This window comes from Notolepis coatsorum (assembly GCF_963971535.1).
Source record: "Notolepis coatsorum genome assembly, chromosome: 11".
Classification (NCBI taxonomy): Eukaryota; Metazoa; Chordata; class Actinopteri; order Aulopiformes; family Paralepididae; genus Notolepis; species Notolepis coatsorum.
This window is the reverse complement of record NC_140175.1, coordinates 52,088,509-52,105,504: the sequence shown is the minus strand read 5'-3', so window position 1 is coordinate 52,105,504 and position 16,996 is coordinate 52,088,509. Positions and strand designations below refer to the sequence as shown.

Below are 16,996 nucleotides of genomic sequence, written 5' to 3'. Positions count from 1 at the left end.
CTCTCTCTCTCTCTCTCTCGCTCTCTCTCTGTTGTTGTTAATTTGACGCATAATGGATGCATGAATGAATGAATGGTAACTGTTTTAAAATGACAAGATATATATATATGTGTTCATTATTGCATTGATCATACGTGTACTCAGGGCCGCCTCAGGGGGTGTGCGAGCAGTGCGGTCGCACAGGGCCTCGCGGGAAGGGGGGCCTCGCAAAAAAAATATATATATTTTTATTAATTTTTTTTATTATTTTTTTTTATTTTTTTTTTATTTTTTTGCAAGGCCCCCCTTCCCGCGAGGCCCTTTTTCATCACAGACCTAAAATCTAGTTTTGCTTATATGCTTATATATTTCACATTAGACACGTTTGTAGAATGTGTCTGACTTGTTCCTGGGTCTGCAGTCCTGCAGCTGCAGACATACTCACTATTGGAGCTCAGCCTCTGGGGTTCTGCAGCAGCATTGGTTTCAACGAAGGGAGTGGTTTTACTTACATCATGTGTAGAAGTACGCCGGCGTGGCAGCGTGAGTCGGCTGCGTTTGACATTTTCGCGCGTGCAGCTTTTGACTATGCTTAGTTATACCAGCCAAGACGAAGAAAGAGGTCGGTCATTATCAGTCGGTCGGTCACCAAGGAACGTTGACGAAAGGCCTCTCGCTAGCGGGACAAATGGCCGGAGCCTTTCATGGTATAGCCATGATGTCGGCTAGTAGCTAGCTTAGCTAAATGCTAACTAGCGCTAGCTAACCTATTCAGAGGAGCGAGGCGAGGCGAGTGGATGTCTTTTCAAAAGAAGGAGAAGAGAACTTGTGAGCAGATAAATCTGTTAGGCAGCAATACGCCGAAAGGTGTCCAGTCTGCCGGAAAGTACTCGAAGAAGAAGAAATTACACCGTGGGGCCAAGAAAGTCTCCTTCCACGTTGATACTGCGTTATGGTGAGTCAACCTATGATTATATACCCGCCGTGGACCTGAGTCACCTGACCCTATCTCTCTTTCTCTCTCTCTGGAGCCAAACTGGTCGACTAGCTAATACTACTAGTAGCTAACTGTGTGAGCTAACTGTTAGCCAGTTAGCTGTTTAGCGTCAGCTGGGAACGTTCGTTTGATGCTATCAGTTAGCCTTGAGAATAGCAGGCCCTTTGACAGAAGATGTAGTCGGGCCTGCACCATGACAAGGCTCTGGCCATAGCTTCTTTTTGTCCCGCCAGCGAGAGGCCTTTCGTCAACGTGGAGACCTGTGTTGCGGCCTTTCGCCCTGCGTTCCTCGTGCAGGTAACTTGGATTAATGAAAATGTCATGACATTACCCCACTCTTCCTTCCTTCCCCTCCCGAATGTTTTGTTAATAACGATGTTTTTTTCCAGGCAAAACATATGCTACTTCACAACATTTGGAGATACGACATGTGCTGTGTGTGAATGGTCGTTTGTGTAGCTTGGGTAGCGTTGGGCCATTGGCCAAAGCTGTGTGTGGCCTGGTGTCACAGTACCTGGCTAGCCTATTTAGCTGATGTCGGCCATTGGCTCCTTGCTGCTTTGGTTTCTCTGGTATACCCTCTTCTTGTTGGATTTAAGTGTTGATCTTTGTCCTTTTGAATCTGTCATACATGCTCTAGTCTCTCTCTAACACACACACACATGACAAACACACATGTTCTCTCTCTCTCTCTCTCTCTCTCTCTCTCTCTCTTTCTAACACACACAGTCTGCCTATGGCGGCCTTTCTCGATGGCTAGGCTGTGCTCAAGGATCTTCAGTCACAGTGCTCAGGTATTCTGCCACTGTGTACTCTCTGTTTAGGGCCAAATAGCATTTCAATTTCTTTCCAATGTGTCTCTCTCTCTCTCTCTCTCTCTCTCTCTCTCTCTCTCTCTCTTGGATTTAAGTGTTGATCTTTGTCCTTTTGAATCTGTCATACATGCTCTAGTCTCTCTCTAACACACACACACACATGACAAACACACATGTTCTCTCTCTCTCTCTCTCTCTTTCTAACACACACAGTCTGCCTATGGCGGCCTTTCTCGATGGCTAGGCTGTGCTCAAGGATCTTCAGTCACAGTGCTCAGGTATTCTGCCACTGTGTACTCTCTGTTTAGGGCCAAATAGCATTTCAATTTCTTTCCAATGTGTCTCTCTCTCTCTCTCTCTCTCTGTACACTGTATATTGACTGTAGAACGGGAGCTCTCTCTCGCTCTCTCTTTTGCTATATGTTGACTGTATCATGCCCCGCCTCGGGCAGCGCTATTATTTAAGAATATGTTGACTGTATAAAAAAAAAAAAAGAAAAAAAAATATATATATATATAATTTTTTTATTTTTTTTTTTTACCTTTGGGGGGGGGGGGGGGGGGGGGGGGGGCTCGCGTTAAATCTCGCACAGGGCCTCGCATTTCTCCCAGGCCGCCCTGCGTGTACTAGTGTAGTAATTCGACTTAACGTTGGTAACGTTATGTCGTCAGCTGTCCACTTGGTCAGCTGTGAGCTGTCCGCTTGCCCCCCTTCACCCCCCCCCCCCACCGCGACCACCCAAATGTAATTCATACCGGCCGCTACTGCTTTGGATCAACAAGGCCCCAGGTTATTTCATCAGTGTTGAAAATCCATCCATTGCAACTTCAACAGCAGGTAAACAGTAGTAAAATAAATATCACTAATGATGAGGACTGTCATGATTTGAAGAGCATGAGAGATATAATGGAACAGCAGAAGTTATTCTATGTGGAAATGCTTAGCAGACTATAGGTGAACTTCATGTCCTTCACCAAGATGATTATGGAATCTGCAACAACTAGAATTGATGAAATAGGAAAGAGGTACAGGAGGTCAAGTCCAGCCTTCAAATTTCTCAAGCCGAAATTGATGACTTGAGAGAGATGGAGAAGAAAGTTTACTCATTTGAATCACAACAGCAGTCTATGTCCTCTCAATGAACACTGTAATTATTTACTTGTCTGGTCAGAAATTTTACAGAAGGTCAGAGAGTTTCTGAACAATAAACTGAAAATGCAACCACACTGGAAGTGTGAAACAGAAGTTACAAGAGGTACAAAGACAAAAAACAGACCAGGGAACAAGGAAACAATGCTGTCATTAACTATGACAGAAGCCACAAAGCAAGTGAATCTGTGCCACAGGACTGCAATACCTATGGTGACTACTCTCTAACATGGTTTTTCTCCCTATCAAACTACCATGATATAATTTCCACCCAAGCAATCTGACGCCTTTAAAGGGGCAGTTCGCGGAAAAACAATGCTGATTTCATTTGGACATAATCTCAGACATATCACACTCTCTCTAAACTGTTTTGCACACATTAATTTAGTTTGACACTGAGTTTGAATATGGCCACCACTGATGTGAACATAATGACACTGCATCCTTGTGTTGTGTTAATTACAGCTCAGTGACATGATGTAGATGAAAAAATAGCAATACCTATTGCAATCCTTATGTCTATTCTTTCATCTACATAATTTCATTGTGCTGTAATTAACACAAGGATTCAGTGTTATCTGATGACATCACTGATTAAGGATGGAGAACCGATGAATGTTATTCATCTAAATACATTGTATTGGTCCAAAGCTATGGATGAGTCACTCATCAGTCTTTCTCAACCAATATTCAGACTCTAAGATATCTGGAACAGCCTGAGAGTTCAGTATTTTAAAATGGTCTAATTTCTGATACCGAGTATTGATTTAGTTGCATTGGCCAAATACGACTGATATAATAATCCATTTTCAGCCATTAGATAAATCGAATAATTTATGTGTGAGAAAAACAGCACATAATATAAGCCGCTTTGATTTGATTTCTGACTTGTTTGAATCTTATCATTGGAATACCTCACAGTCTTATCTCATAGCGGCACGGTGGTGTAGTGGTTAACACTGTCGCCTCACAGCAAGAAGGTCCAGGGTTCGATTCGTGCTTGGGGACCAGGGCCCTCATTCATCAACGTGTGCGTAGAATATGTTCTATTTCCACACGTAAGCACAGAATGTAGAATCAGTGTACGCACAGGAAAATCGGGATTCACCACACGTGCGTACGCAGGTTCTACGCACACCTGTCATGATGAATATGACTTTGATCCTACGTTTGAGCTCGTGCACTGTTTTAAGTATTTGCATACCAGAACCGCCCCCGATTAACCATATACGGTAATGGGATACCCCCATGAAATGTGGAAAAATGGACTAAGCCGAGGGAAGCGTGTTATGAGAACGGTGATGTCGGATATGATATCTATTAACCATTGCTGCCTGGGCAGCGCAAAAACTAATAAAGACCGCGCTGGAATATGACTGCCTTTTCCCGTGTTGTTTGATTAATACCCAGGGATTAAAGTTCTCCTCAATTTTATTCCAAATCGTGATGGATCTCCCGTCAATTTTCTACCTGCTGCATATGATTTCTAGAGGCATACTACAATCTATTTTGATGTCAGTATTGGGTAGCCTATATAAACAATAATACGAGAGCATATACAAGAACAATGAATCTCACTGCATGTATGATGTAGCCTGCCTTTCAATACATGAACTTGAATTCCATCATGTTTGTGTGCGGGACTCACAAGGCTGTTGTCACAATGGGTGGTACCGGTACAGTAATAACAGTCCACACAATATCACGATGGACCATGCCATAGCCTATGTTCTATTAGGACATGATCTGTGACGACAAATGTTCTAAAATGTTTGATTAAGATATCATACTCTGACAGCATGCCTATGATCAACATAAACGCGAACTTGAATCCCATCATATACATAGTCTGTCCACTATCTGGTGTCATTGCAATGCGTTTTCTATTCTTTCTTATACAGTAAAAAGGGGGAAAAACACTATATCGTGGGTGTTCATATGACTTGTATTCTGCGTACAGCTTCGAAATTCCACTTGTTTCGTTTAACGTAAAGCCTTTTAAATATAATCAAAACGTTCCTGTGTTTCTGCGGTCTGTGCGCAAAATAATAACGAGTTGAGCTTTATGATTTATGATGAATTGAAAATGGGGGACCCTGATGTAAACAAGACGAAAGTCTTTCTCTGGTCTGCATCCCCTTAACAATTGTATGTACTGAGCTGTACTGTACTGTACCCATTCTGCAATCTGTTAATAAACTTTTCAATCAATCAATCAATCAAGCTACGCGGAGCGCAGTCAGTCAGTAGCCTACACCCCGTATATTCCGATAGCGCTATATAAACCATGCTGCATTCATTCTGAGAGAAAGATCTATTATTCCAAATGCTATTTATAGGGTTTTGACCATAATTACACTACTGTTGCTATTTTACAATGCACTATAATGAATTACGGTTCATACAGAACATGCCAGTGTTATTATGCACAGAAGCTCATTTCCTTGTTGTAATAATATATTCTACCACTGGGCGTCAGCTAAGTGTGGTCCGAGCTGTGCGTACACATAAGCACTAAGTCAAGTTCAAGTTGAAATTGATGAATCCCACTCTTTGCTTAGAAATGATCGTACGCACAGGGTAAGCACAAATCTGTGCGTAAGTCAGGTTGATGAATGAGGGCCCAGGTTTCCATGATGCCAGTTACCCAGGTGGGGTATCTCCCATGTTCTCCCCGTGCTCGCAAGGGTTTCCCCCCCGATAAGATAAACCCAATGGAAAAACATGCACAATAACAAGATCGCTAACGCTGTGGCGTCCTTGACGAAGACGGACAGGAGCACTTGGATTGGTCCCCTGGCGCGGCTCACGTTGCGCCTGTCTGCTCCCGGCTGCCCTTGGGGGGGAAGGACGACGGGATGGGTTAATCGCAGAGACGAATCGCATACATGCATCGCATGCATGCCGATTAATGACCTCTGAGCAGGTCCTAAATTATTTATTATTTAGGTGAAAACTGTTGGTATCTGTTTATCTCTGTTAACACAACACATCCTCATTCTGTAACAAGCAGCTAGAGTGAAACATTCGACTGGCTCCTGAAAGAGCCACACACTGTTAAATAGCTGGCCTATTGTTCCCTTTTCTTCTTTTTATTATTCTGCCTTTCTTCCTCCCCTCTTTACCTGGGAACCTCACCTTTCCTCCTGTTACTTACACCTACCCCTATCCCCCTCACCATGTGCTTTCTACCTATCTATCCCTACTTCAATTTCCTCATTCAGACCAACTTCAGGACGTGACACACCACTTTGGAAGCAACCCTGCCAACCTCCACTACCTGTCCTCCACTACCTGACAAATAGCCTCCCACGTGGAGGCTTATAGAACTGCCAATCGGCCATCAGGAAGGCAAACTTCATAACTGCCTATGCCCATAGCAAAGACCTCCAAATTCTGGCTCTTACAGAGACCTGGATAACACCAGATAACTCTGACGCCTGCAGCTTTATCTACAGCATACACTTTCACTCACACACCACAACCCTCCAGACGTGGTGGAGGCACTGGTCTTCTAACCTCTCCTTCATGGTCTCCAGATGAGCTGGACATAGTAGCACTTTAGTAGCACTTTTCTACTAACAAATCTACCTTGCCTATATTACTACCTAGTACTATACTAATTATGTCTATACTACTATGCACTCAAGACTGTAGCAGTCAAGTTCAAAACTGTTGAACAATCTTACTTATCCTTAGCTGCCAGAGTAGTACCCTCCCTGCTGACTTTGGATAAAAGCGTCAGCTAAATGACTAAATATAAAACACCCTCCATCTGTCATGGTTTTTGCTTTATTTCACCTTTCTGTGAGGGACAGCTGTCTATTTTTGCTTTATTTCACCTTTCTGAGGGATAGCTGTCAATCCCTGGTCCCTGTGGTTAATTGCCTCATGGGTCGGCAGGTGTGTGGGCTTGATTGCACCTGATTCAGTGCAGCTGTGCCTATGGCCATGCCTTGAGTCTATTTAAGTTTGGATCTCGCAGTGTCCTAGTGTTGGCTATCCTTTTGGTCACGCTTATTATATTGAAGTGTAGTGCTGATCTCTGATTCAGAATTTAGCCTTTATTGTAGTCATTCTTGTTTTAGGCTACTGGCGTTATTCTACACATAAACTCCCTTAGTGGAGGTTTATTGTTTTACTTTTTCAATATAAACTCCATTATTAACTTTTATACTATACCTCTTTATTGAGAGTAGTCCTGTTTTTTGGACTTGATTTATTTTCTTAATTACTCATTTTGAGACTTCCACCTGGAAAGGTTGTTTTGTGTTGTTTATTTTTCCCCTTCTCCTAAAATGTCTGCGTAAGCAGTCTAGTGGTTATTCGTTTCACGGATAACTTTAAGAGTCCCTATTATCTGCTTGTGACCCACACACACACACCCACAGCCCTCACACCATCTCCATGGCGGTGAACTCACCTGCTTCAGGTTGGAGAAGAGCTTGACCGCGATGCAGCTATACATGACGCTGATGGCGCCCAGCGGCACCAGGTACATGTGGAGGAAAATCACCACTGTGTAGATCTGCCGCATCTCGGGCCACGACCAGTTCTCGAAGCAGACGGAGACCGGGTAGGTGAGGTTGTCCTGGACCATGAAGGTGTTGTCCAGGAGCACCACGGTCATGGTGGTGGCTGACGGGCAGATGACGGCAAACGCCAGGAGCCAGATGAAGAGGATGATGAGGAGGGCGGTGGTGGGGCGCATTCGATGTTTGAAGGGGTACATGATACCTCTAAACCTAGAGGGGAAGGGCAAAGAGAGGTGAGTGAGGGGAGAGGAGAAGAGGGAAGGAGAGAACGAGGGTAGGATAGAGGGAATAAGGAGTGAAGAGGGAATGGGAGAGGCGAACAAGAAAACGATGAACATTTTCAGCCTAGTGTAATGATCCTGCTGTGTTACAAACATATCATTCATACATGGTTTAGTTTCAGGCACACCTGTACTATAGTAAGGCGAGGGGAGAAACAGCCCAGTGCAGACTAGAGGGCGCAGTTAATTTGTTATGTCGGCTTGTTATCATGCCTTTACAAGCTTCAAGGTTTTATTCATCATCTAAATGTGGCAATACAAGCTTGATATTCAACATTAAATGAATGACCTTCTGTGTTAACCCTTTTTGCGCCAAACCCGAGATTTCTCGGGTTTCGAATCCAACCGTTGAGCGCGAAAACCTGAGATTTCTCAGGTTTTGATCCTTTTCTCTTTTTTCCGATTTCCCCATTTGAAACACTCGCGCGGACCTGCCTGTGTCTCCCTGGCACAGCTGCCTGTGAGGGTTCGCCTGTCCCTGGGACCTTCTCCTCTCCTCAACAGCCCCCACCCTTGCACAAACTTTCCTCTCCTCCTCACCAGCCCCCACCTTTGGACAGACTTTTATTCTTGGCTTTTGTATCGTCTGCCATGTGTTTTAACCTTGTGTTATCTTTAGTCTTGTTCCCTTGTTAATTGTTTTGTTTGTCCCTTGTATGGTGGTTGTTTACTCTGTCTAGTGTTCAGTTTTTCTTGGTGGTTAGTTTTGTTTGTTTCCCTGTTTATTTCCCCAGAATGTTTGGTCTTGTGTTTCTCCCCATGTGTGCCTCGTTGGTAATTAGCCCTCCTGTGTCCCATGTCTTAATTAGTCTGTCTATATATGCTGTGTGTTCCCTACCCTCCATGGTCGGTTCATTATTGGAGTTCATTGTTTTGAGATGTCCTGAGTATCCTGTCCTTGCTGTTAGCGCAATTGCGCTGTCATTCGTTCCTTGTCTCCCCATTTTCAGTAAGTCTAGTTTTTCAGTTTGTATTGTCATCTTTGTTTTCGTTTTTACAGTCTCGTTTTATTAGTGTTTATTTTGTAGATTAGTTGTGCCTTCCCCTACCAGCTCTGCTGTGGTTCCTATGTTTGTTTTTGTACCTGCTCTCGTTTATGAGATTCTATGTTTTGGTTGCTACGCTTTTTGAAGTAAAGACAATTTTTACACTTCACCCCTGGCTTCACGTCTCGTTCCACTCGTCTGCCTGTTCTCTCCTCGTTCTGTTCCGCGATTGGGTCCTCAGACAACACTAATCCCTAACACTGCCTACATTAAAATTGCAATGACGATCGAATCCCGACAGGTGGCAGAATCACCTACCTTTTGAACTGGGTCTCTAAGGTGTCTTTCATTGCCTCTGTACCTCCGGCTGCAGGAATCCCTTCCCCCTCAAAGTGAATCAGCACACAGCCATCTGTTGGAGATGTGCTCGCCTGAAACCTATTGTTTCCCGTATTATAGCCATGCCCAATGCACACAAGTAATGTCGATCGCAATGGAACTACTGGGATTATTCATTTTGGAGTACCTTCTGACTAAGGTAAGGTCTATTTTAGGTTTATTTTACCGAACCTAAAACATGCTTTTGTATTGATCACAGCGTCATATTTTACCGAACCTAAAACATGCTTTTGGTAACGATTGCAGCTTCATAAAAAGAAACATCTATGGTATTTACCTTTGATTTGTAAATAATATAGGTTTCAGGCGAGCAACCCGAACGATTTGTGCATATGCATATAACACGTCATATCTCGCGATCTAGAAAAAAAGACTGGATTATTTTGAAAAGGGCCGATGTTTAGCGTGGAATAGCGCACAAACAAAAGTATGTAGAAATGAACTTGTTTGTCAGTGTTGGACTATAAATAGTGCCTGTCAAATGAGCCATACTATTGTCTCCATAGCTATTATAGAATATACGATGGGTCCGCAAACATCGTGAAAATGGTCAATAACGCTGGCGCCATTGAGTAAAGATGGGAAAACAGCCTGAAAGCGTGGCAGTCAATGAGCTAAGGGTTTGCTCTTTACATATGTTTCTGTTAAGGGTTAACCTCATTGCATATGTTTCCATTAGGGGTTTGTCTCTCTACATATGTTTCCAGTGGGGTTATCCCTTTAAATATGTTTCCTTTAAGGGTGTCCTTTACATATGTTTCCATTAAAGTAAAACTCCAACATTTTGGGAAATTAGCTTATTTAACATCTTCCCTGGAGTTAGACAAGAAGATACATACCTTTTTTGTCTCTGTGCGTGCATTTAGCTTTGGGAAAAGTCGCTCCGTTAGCGTAGCTTAGCTTCATCACTGGAAGTGGGGGGGGGGAGCCTGACGTTCCCTACAGGGTCTTACAGTCACCAAATACTTTGTTTGGTGACTGTAAGACCCTGTAGGGAACGTCAGGCTCCGGCCCCCCCCCCCCCACTTCCAGTGATGAAGCTAAGCTACGCTAACGGAGCGACTGTTCCCAAAGCTAAATGCACGCACAGAGACAAAAAAGGTATGTATCTTCTTGTCTAACTCCAGGGAAGATGTTAAATAAGCTAATTCCCCAAAATGTTGGAGTTTTCCTTTAAGGGTTGTCTCTTTACATTTGTTTCCCTTAAGATAATTCCTTTACACATGCATTTATTTATAGTGTGAGATTTCTTTTTGCTAATGCTTTGTGTTCACTAGTCTTGGCCATGCCTGGCCTTAATCCAGCTGGCACTCATTAGTAATCACGGGCAGTATTTATTGCTGCCCGTTTCTCACATTCCTTGTTGCGCCATTGCCTTTGTTTACCCTTAATTGTGTTCGGTCACGTACTCTGTTTCACCTTTGTCCTTAATTCCCAGTGAGTCCCTTCCTTATTCCACATTTTCCAGCACTGCTGAGTTTTGTTTCTCCGGTTTTGCAGTTTGTTTTTGTTGTACCGTTTTTTAACGTGTATCATTGTTGCTTGCAACTGCTCAAGTAAAAGCCTGTTCACTTTCATCCTGTCGTCTCTGCCTCTACTCTCTCTGATCTTGTTCTGCATTTGGGGTGTCCTCACCTACCCACACCAAACCCTCACAGTAACGAAAAGAAACATGTCGGACGACGGCGCTACATAAGCAGCACACAATAAAGAGATACACTTGGTAAGGCAACGACACGACAATCAATATACATGGCAAACTAACTTATTCTCCATGGCAGGAGAGATAAGCTTTACTCACAACGGTGTACTCACGGGAAGCTTCAATGATCGACTGACGATCTGAATAGTAACCAGGAAGAACATATAAAGCCAACTTAACTATACACACCAGGTACCAATTAGTGGAATCAGGGCAGATAGACAGGTAATTACCATCGGACAACGCTACTGTAGGGATTTTGCTCCCAGAGGAGAGCAAAACCCCAAATGTTACAGTACTGACTATCTGTTCAAATGTACAGTTCCAATATTTTGGAGAACTGGCAAAGTAAGGATACTGGCCTATAATTGGTCAAGTGGTGTTTCTCTCCAGCTTTAGATAACAGAATAACTTTTGCAATTTTGATTTTCTGAGGAAATGAACCGGTTGTGAAGGATAGATTACAGATGTAGGTTAGTGGGTTTATAATGCTGTTGATTACTTTATTGATTAGTGTTGTATCAATTCCATTCCAATCTGTAGATGTTTTATTCTTACACTTGTGGTGATTCAGTGGTGGTGTGGACCCAATAGCAATCACAGGACGAGCGTAGAGAGACAGGCAGGACACAACGGGATGTAGTTCAACAAAAGGCTTTACTTGTATTTTACACAAGGCTTACACTACAAAACAAGAACTAAGGGCTCAGCATATGCTGGCAGATTACACGATACGAAAACCCGATAACACAGGGTACAAACGTGGAGAGCACGGAAGGGTGCTGCGTGGAATCACAAACATTGATATGATAAGATAACGAACCGACAGGGGAGTAACAGGGAAGGACAGAATATATAGGGAGACTAATCACTAACAAGACACACCTGGACAGACACACAAGCTGACATTAACACATTGACGACCACGGTTTGCAGTGTAATATGGTTCTGGACGACCAGGGTTTGTCAACAAACCGATGTACTTTCTAACAGCTATATATATACTTTATAGTATTGCTATCTGTCCATTCTCATTGTCACTTGAGTGCATAAACCGTGCCTTCATAATGGCTTAAAGAAAATAAAAATCCATCTGTTGGTTGTCATTTTATAGCGTCGTGAATATAAGCTTTATCGCAGTTTTTGTCTTGTCTTTTTTCTGGGAAGCTAGATATGAGGCTAAAGGCTAGTCACGTTATATCAAACGCCATTTCTGTTGTATATATACGAATGAAATAAAACAAACTGCTTAGCATCCGGACTATTACAGAGCATCTATGGATGAAATGGGGGCGGCGGGGGAAGCCGATTAATATTATTGATTAGCAATACAGTGTGCATTCAAGTAGCCACATTCAACTGATCGATCGCTTGCGTGTTACAACAATGTCCAATCCGGCTGTAATTTGGGTGAATAGTATCCTACCATCAGCCCATGTGATCGCCGGCAGCATTTCGTCATTGATCATCGGAATCTGGTAGATCGATATGTCCATTGGCTGATCATAAATCCCATTATTCCAGGCTGAAATCTGCGTTCGGTAACGTGATCAAAGATGGAGGATGTTCGGCTGGGACCGAGGCTCATATGAAATGCCCCTAGACAATAAAAAAAAAATCCCATTCGGCCTCAATGATACTGCAGTGGAGCGATGGCGCCCCTAGGACGATCTGGCCGGTATTGCATGTTTCGGAAATCAAATATGCGGGTAGATCCTGCAAGTCGATCGGGGACGTTAATACCGTTATTAATATGGAATAAAACAATAACAACTTGCCACGAGTTAACTCGTGGCTCTGGTCCTCAACGGGTGGAATCGAAACACGAGTTAACTCGTGCTTGGGCGGCAAAGTGTTAACAGTGACACCAAATACATGACGGGACTGAATAACAATACATACAAGAGACAACACACTAGACCAGACCAGGGAACAGAGTGGGCAATAAAGACAACATCACGGAGAATACATTGAACATTACAGACATATAGAGGATACACACATGAAGTGCCCATAACTGTGGCAGTAGTGGGATTAACGGGAAAAGTCCACTAGAGGGGGGTGCAGAGCAGGCTCTCTGAGGTGCAGGGCAGGATCCCTGAACTGGCGGGGGAACGAAGCCAGACTGGACAGACGGATCCTGACAGTACCCCCCCCCCCCCTCGAAGGACGGCTTCCAGACGTAACGGAAGCCACGGGCGAGGCGGGGGGCCGGGACCCAGGGAAGTTGTGGGTGAACACAGGGAGAGCCTCTGGGAAAAGGCCAGGGAGGACAGGACCAGGCTGGGGCAAGGGGCCGGAGAGGGGGCCAGAGCAGGGGAAACGGGGAACAGGATCAGGCTGGGGTAAGGGGCCGGAGCAGGGGGATGGAGGCAACAGCTCAGGATCTGGGGCTGGGACCAGAGACCCCGGCGCAGCCGGCGGAAAAGACGACCGTTCTGCAGCGTGTCGCCGGCGAAATCTACCCGACGTGGAAGCAGGCCCGGGTGAGGCGGCAGGACCAGGACGCTCCTCCTGGGTTGACTCGGCGTGGTAGGCCACACAAGGACGCTCCTCCCGAGTTGGCTCGGTGTAGTCCACCCAAGGACGCTCCGTTGACTCGCCGTAGTAGTCCTCCCAAGGACGCGCCCCCTGGGTTGCCTCCGCGTAGTAGTCCTCCCACCAGGGCGGTGAAGGGGACCTGTCGAGACGGGAACCCCGTCTCCTCTTGGGGCTGCGGCGTCGGGAGCCGTGCCTCGTCCTGGGGGCTCCACGGAAGGCACGACCAATCAGCGGGCATGGTGACGCCTGGTCTCCGAGAAACGCTCCCTGGAGCTCCATGTCAGCGGAGGAGGCAGTGCTGGCCATGGCGGTCGTGCTAGCGTGAGGGCTAGTGGCAGAGGCTGTCCAAGGTCTCCCTCGTCCTGCTTGCTGGGTCCAATTATGGTCGGTTCGTTCTGTGAGGATTCGGTGGTGATGTGTTTGCTATTGGGTCCACATCACCACGAATCCTCACAACACTTGCTAACAATGACTTGACTTAAACCCTTTTGCTCTTTGGGGAGCATAGGTCATTCATGAAATCTCTCCAGCTGGTTCGGTGTTGGGCGATTTTCTCTGCTTCCTTCCATGATGTTCTTTCTTCCTTGAGATCCGCCTCGACAGACCTTCTCCAGCTGTTTCTGGGTCTTCCTGGCTTTCTCTTCCCCTGTGGGTTCCAGGTTAAGGCCTGCCTGGTTGTGTTGGAGGATGGTTTTCTCATGGTGTGTCCAATCCAGCCCCATTTCCTGCGTTTGATTAGGGTTTCAAGTGGTTCTTGTTGAGTGGTTTGCCAGAGCTGTTCGTTTGTGATGGTGTTTGGCCAGTAGATTCCCAGGATGTGTCATAAACATCTGTTTATGAAGGTTTGCAGATTGTTTGAGGTTGCTTTTGTGGTTCTCCATGTTTCTGCTCCGTATAATAGAACTGATTTGACATTGGTGTTGAAGATGCAGAGTTTGGTCTTTGTGGAGATGTGGTTTGAATTCCATGTTTGCTTCAGTATTAAAAATGTTAAATTTTTTGCTAACAATATCTATGATTTATTTTCCTTCTACAGTTTTCAGATTAATTGAGTTGAGATTTAATTATTATTGATCGGTTTATGGAGCCCAACCCAAGATATCCTGTTTGCACAGTGAAGCTAAATAAATACCATTTTGCCAGAAGAGCTGCCTGCATCTTATTATCATTTTGGGGTAGTTTCTGGTATTTTGGGGTATACTTTGGGGTATTTTGGGGTAGTTTCTGGTATTTGGGGGTATTTTCTGGTATTTTGGGGTAGTTTCTGGTATTTGGGGTATACTTTGGGGTATTTTGGGGTAGTTTCTGGTATTTTGGGGTATTTTGGGGTAGTTTCTGGTATTTTCTGGTATTTTCTGGTACTTTGGGGTGATTAGTAGGACCCTACACAACTGACAATCAAGTTATTTAGCTTTTCCATGTAGATCTCTACTGTGATACAATCCATCAAGTTGTCAATGGTGGTTGACATGCATTCTACAACCTTATATTTTAGGCAATTTTTTTATATATAGGGCTACACCCCCACCTCTTTTCCCAATCCTGTTAATATAATTGAGTTCATATCCATTCAACTCAAAGTCAACTCCTTTCTCAGAGCTAAGCCATGTTTCGGATATTGCCATGATATTGAAAGGTTTTTGGAATTGCTCTAAATATTCTTCAATGTTTTGATGGTTAGCATATAAGCTACTGCTGTTGAAGTGAATAATAGACATGCCCTGATCTGGCTTAATTTTCAAGTTATACTGATCATCGGTGTAGTAACAACATGTATTATTTAAAAATGGTTAAAGAAATTGCTGTCTGGATCAATGTTCATGCATGCTGATTGTTCAATCCGTGCATGTTTATGAAAGTCAAATTGTCCAAAGACTATAGGTTTTAATTACCTTGTTGAAGTCACTGGAACTTGTTCAGCTCGTCAATGTCTCTGATGACCAGAACTTTGGCCTGCTCTGGTGGCCCATTCAACTTAATGCACAACTTACAGTTTGCAGTCCATGTTGATTGAATTTTCCCCTGCTTTTTCAAAAAGCGTGCTTTTCTGGCAATGTCTGCATTTTTCTTTGTTAATTCATTGAGCGCCACGCTCTTTTCCCATCTTTACTCAATGGCGCTAGCGTTATTGACCATTTTAGCGATGTTTTGCGGACCCATCGTGTGTTCTGTATTATAGCTATAGAGACATAGTATGGCTCATTTGACAGGCATTGTTCATAGTCAACACTGTCTAACCAGTTCATTTCTACATACTGTAGTTTGTGTGCTATTACACGCTAAACATCGGCCCTTTCCAAATAATCCAGTCTTGTTTCATACTGTAGATCACGAGATATGACGCGTATATGCAATATGCCCAAATCGTTCCGGTTGATCGCCTAAAACCCCAAATACTTCCAAATCAAAGGTATATACCATGTACATATGTGTCTTCACAAATCATCAAGGGAGGGTGGGGGGGGGGGGGGGGGGGGGGGGGGGGGGGGGCGGTCCCCTTCACCGCCCTGGTGGGAGGACTACTACGCGGAGGCAACCCAGGGGGCGCGTCCTTGGGAGGACTACTACGGCGAGTCAACGGAGCGTCCTTGGGTGGACTACACCGAGCCAACTCGGGAGGAGCGTCCTTGTGTGGCCTACCACGCCGAGTCAACCCAGGAGGAGCGTCCTGGTCCTGCCGCCTCACCCGGGCCTGCTTCCACGTCGGGTAGATTTCGCCGGCGACACGCTGCAGAATTTTACGTGGAATCAATGTTTGTCTATTAGGATTGTCTGGTTAGAGACAGATGGACGGACGGACGGACAGACAGACAGACAGACAGACAGACAGACAGACAGACAGACAGACAGACAGACAGACAGACAGACAGACAGACAGACAGACAGACAGACAGACAGACAGACAGACAGACAGACAGACAGACAGACAGACAGACAGACAGACAGACAGACAGACAGACAGACAGACAGACAGACAGACAGACAGACAGACAGACAGACAGACAGACAGACAGACAGACAGACAGACAGACAGACAGACAGACAGACAGACAGACAGACAGACAGACAGACAGACAGACAGACAGACAGACAGACAGACAGACAGACAGACAGACAGACAGACAGACAGACAGACAGACAGACAGACAGACAGACAGACAGAGACATGTACCTGTCTATGGCTATAGCCACCAGAGTGAAAACCGAGGCTGACACAGACATGCCCTGCACGAGGTTGCTCATAGTGCATGTGATCTGGTCAAACGGCCAACCTGGACACACAAACACAAATACAAACACATTTCAATATTATAACGTGACATAGAGTAACTGGACTTGAACACAAATCCAAATCCCACTCATGATGTTATTCAAATGCCTTCTGTTGTTATGATCAATCAATCAATCAATCAGATTGATTTATATAGCACATTTAACATGACACGTGTTAACCAAAGTGCTGTACAGAGGGTAGATACACATAGATACATATTGACAACAATCACACATACATATTGACAACAATCACACTCCGTTTTATGGGAGGGCACACAGGAAAACACATAGGAAAACAGGGCATGAGTCAGTGAACGGGAAAGGCTAGTAGGTAG

The 16,996-nt window shown here is 44.6% G+C and overlaps 1 protein-coding gene across 1 annotated transcript in view; it reads right to left on the bottom strand.

Annotated features, from left to right (window-relative positions):
* The window catches only part of npffr1l1 (neuropeptide FF receptor 1 like 1), a gene marked incomplete at both ends in the record, with an annotated part of 35,166 nt that overhangs the window by 12,274 nt on the left and 5,896 nt on the right, over nt 1-16,996 (bottom strand). The window contains 2 exons of the mRNA XM_084324928.1: nt 7,365-7,686; nt 16,558-16,657. Of these exons, the coding sequence (XP_084181054.1) occupies nt 7,365-7,686; nt 16,558-16,657 (422 nt within the window). The remainder of the gene's footprint in view (nt 1-7,364; nt 7,687-16,557; nt 16,658-16,996) is intronic.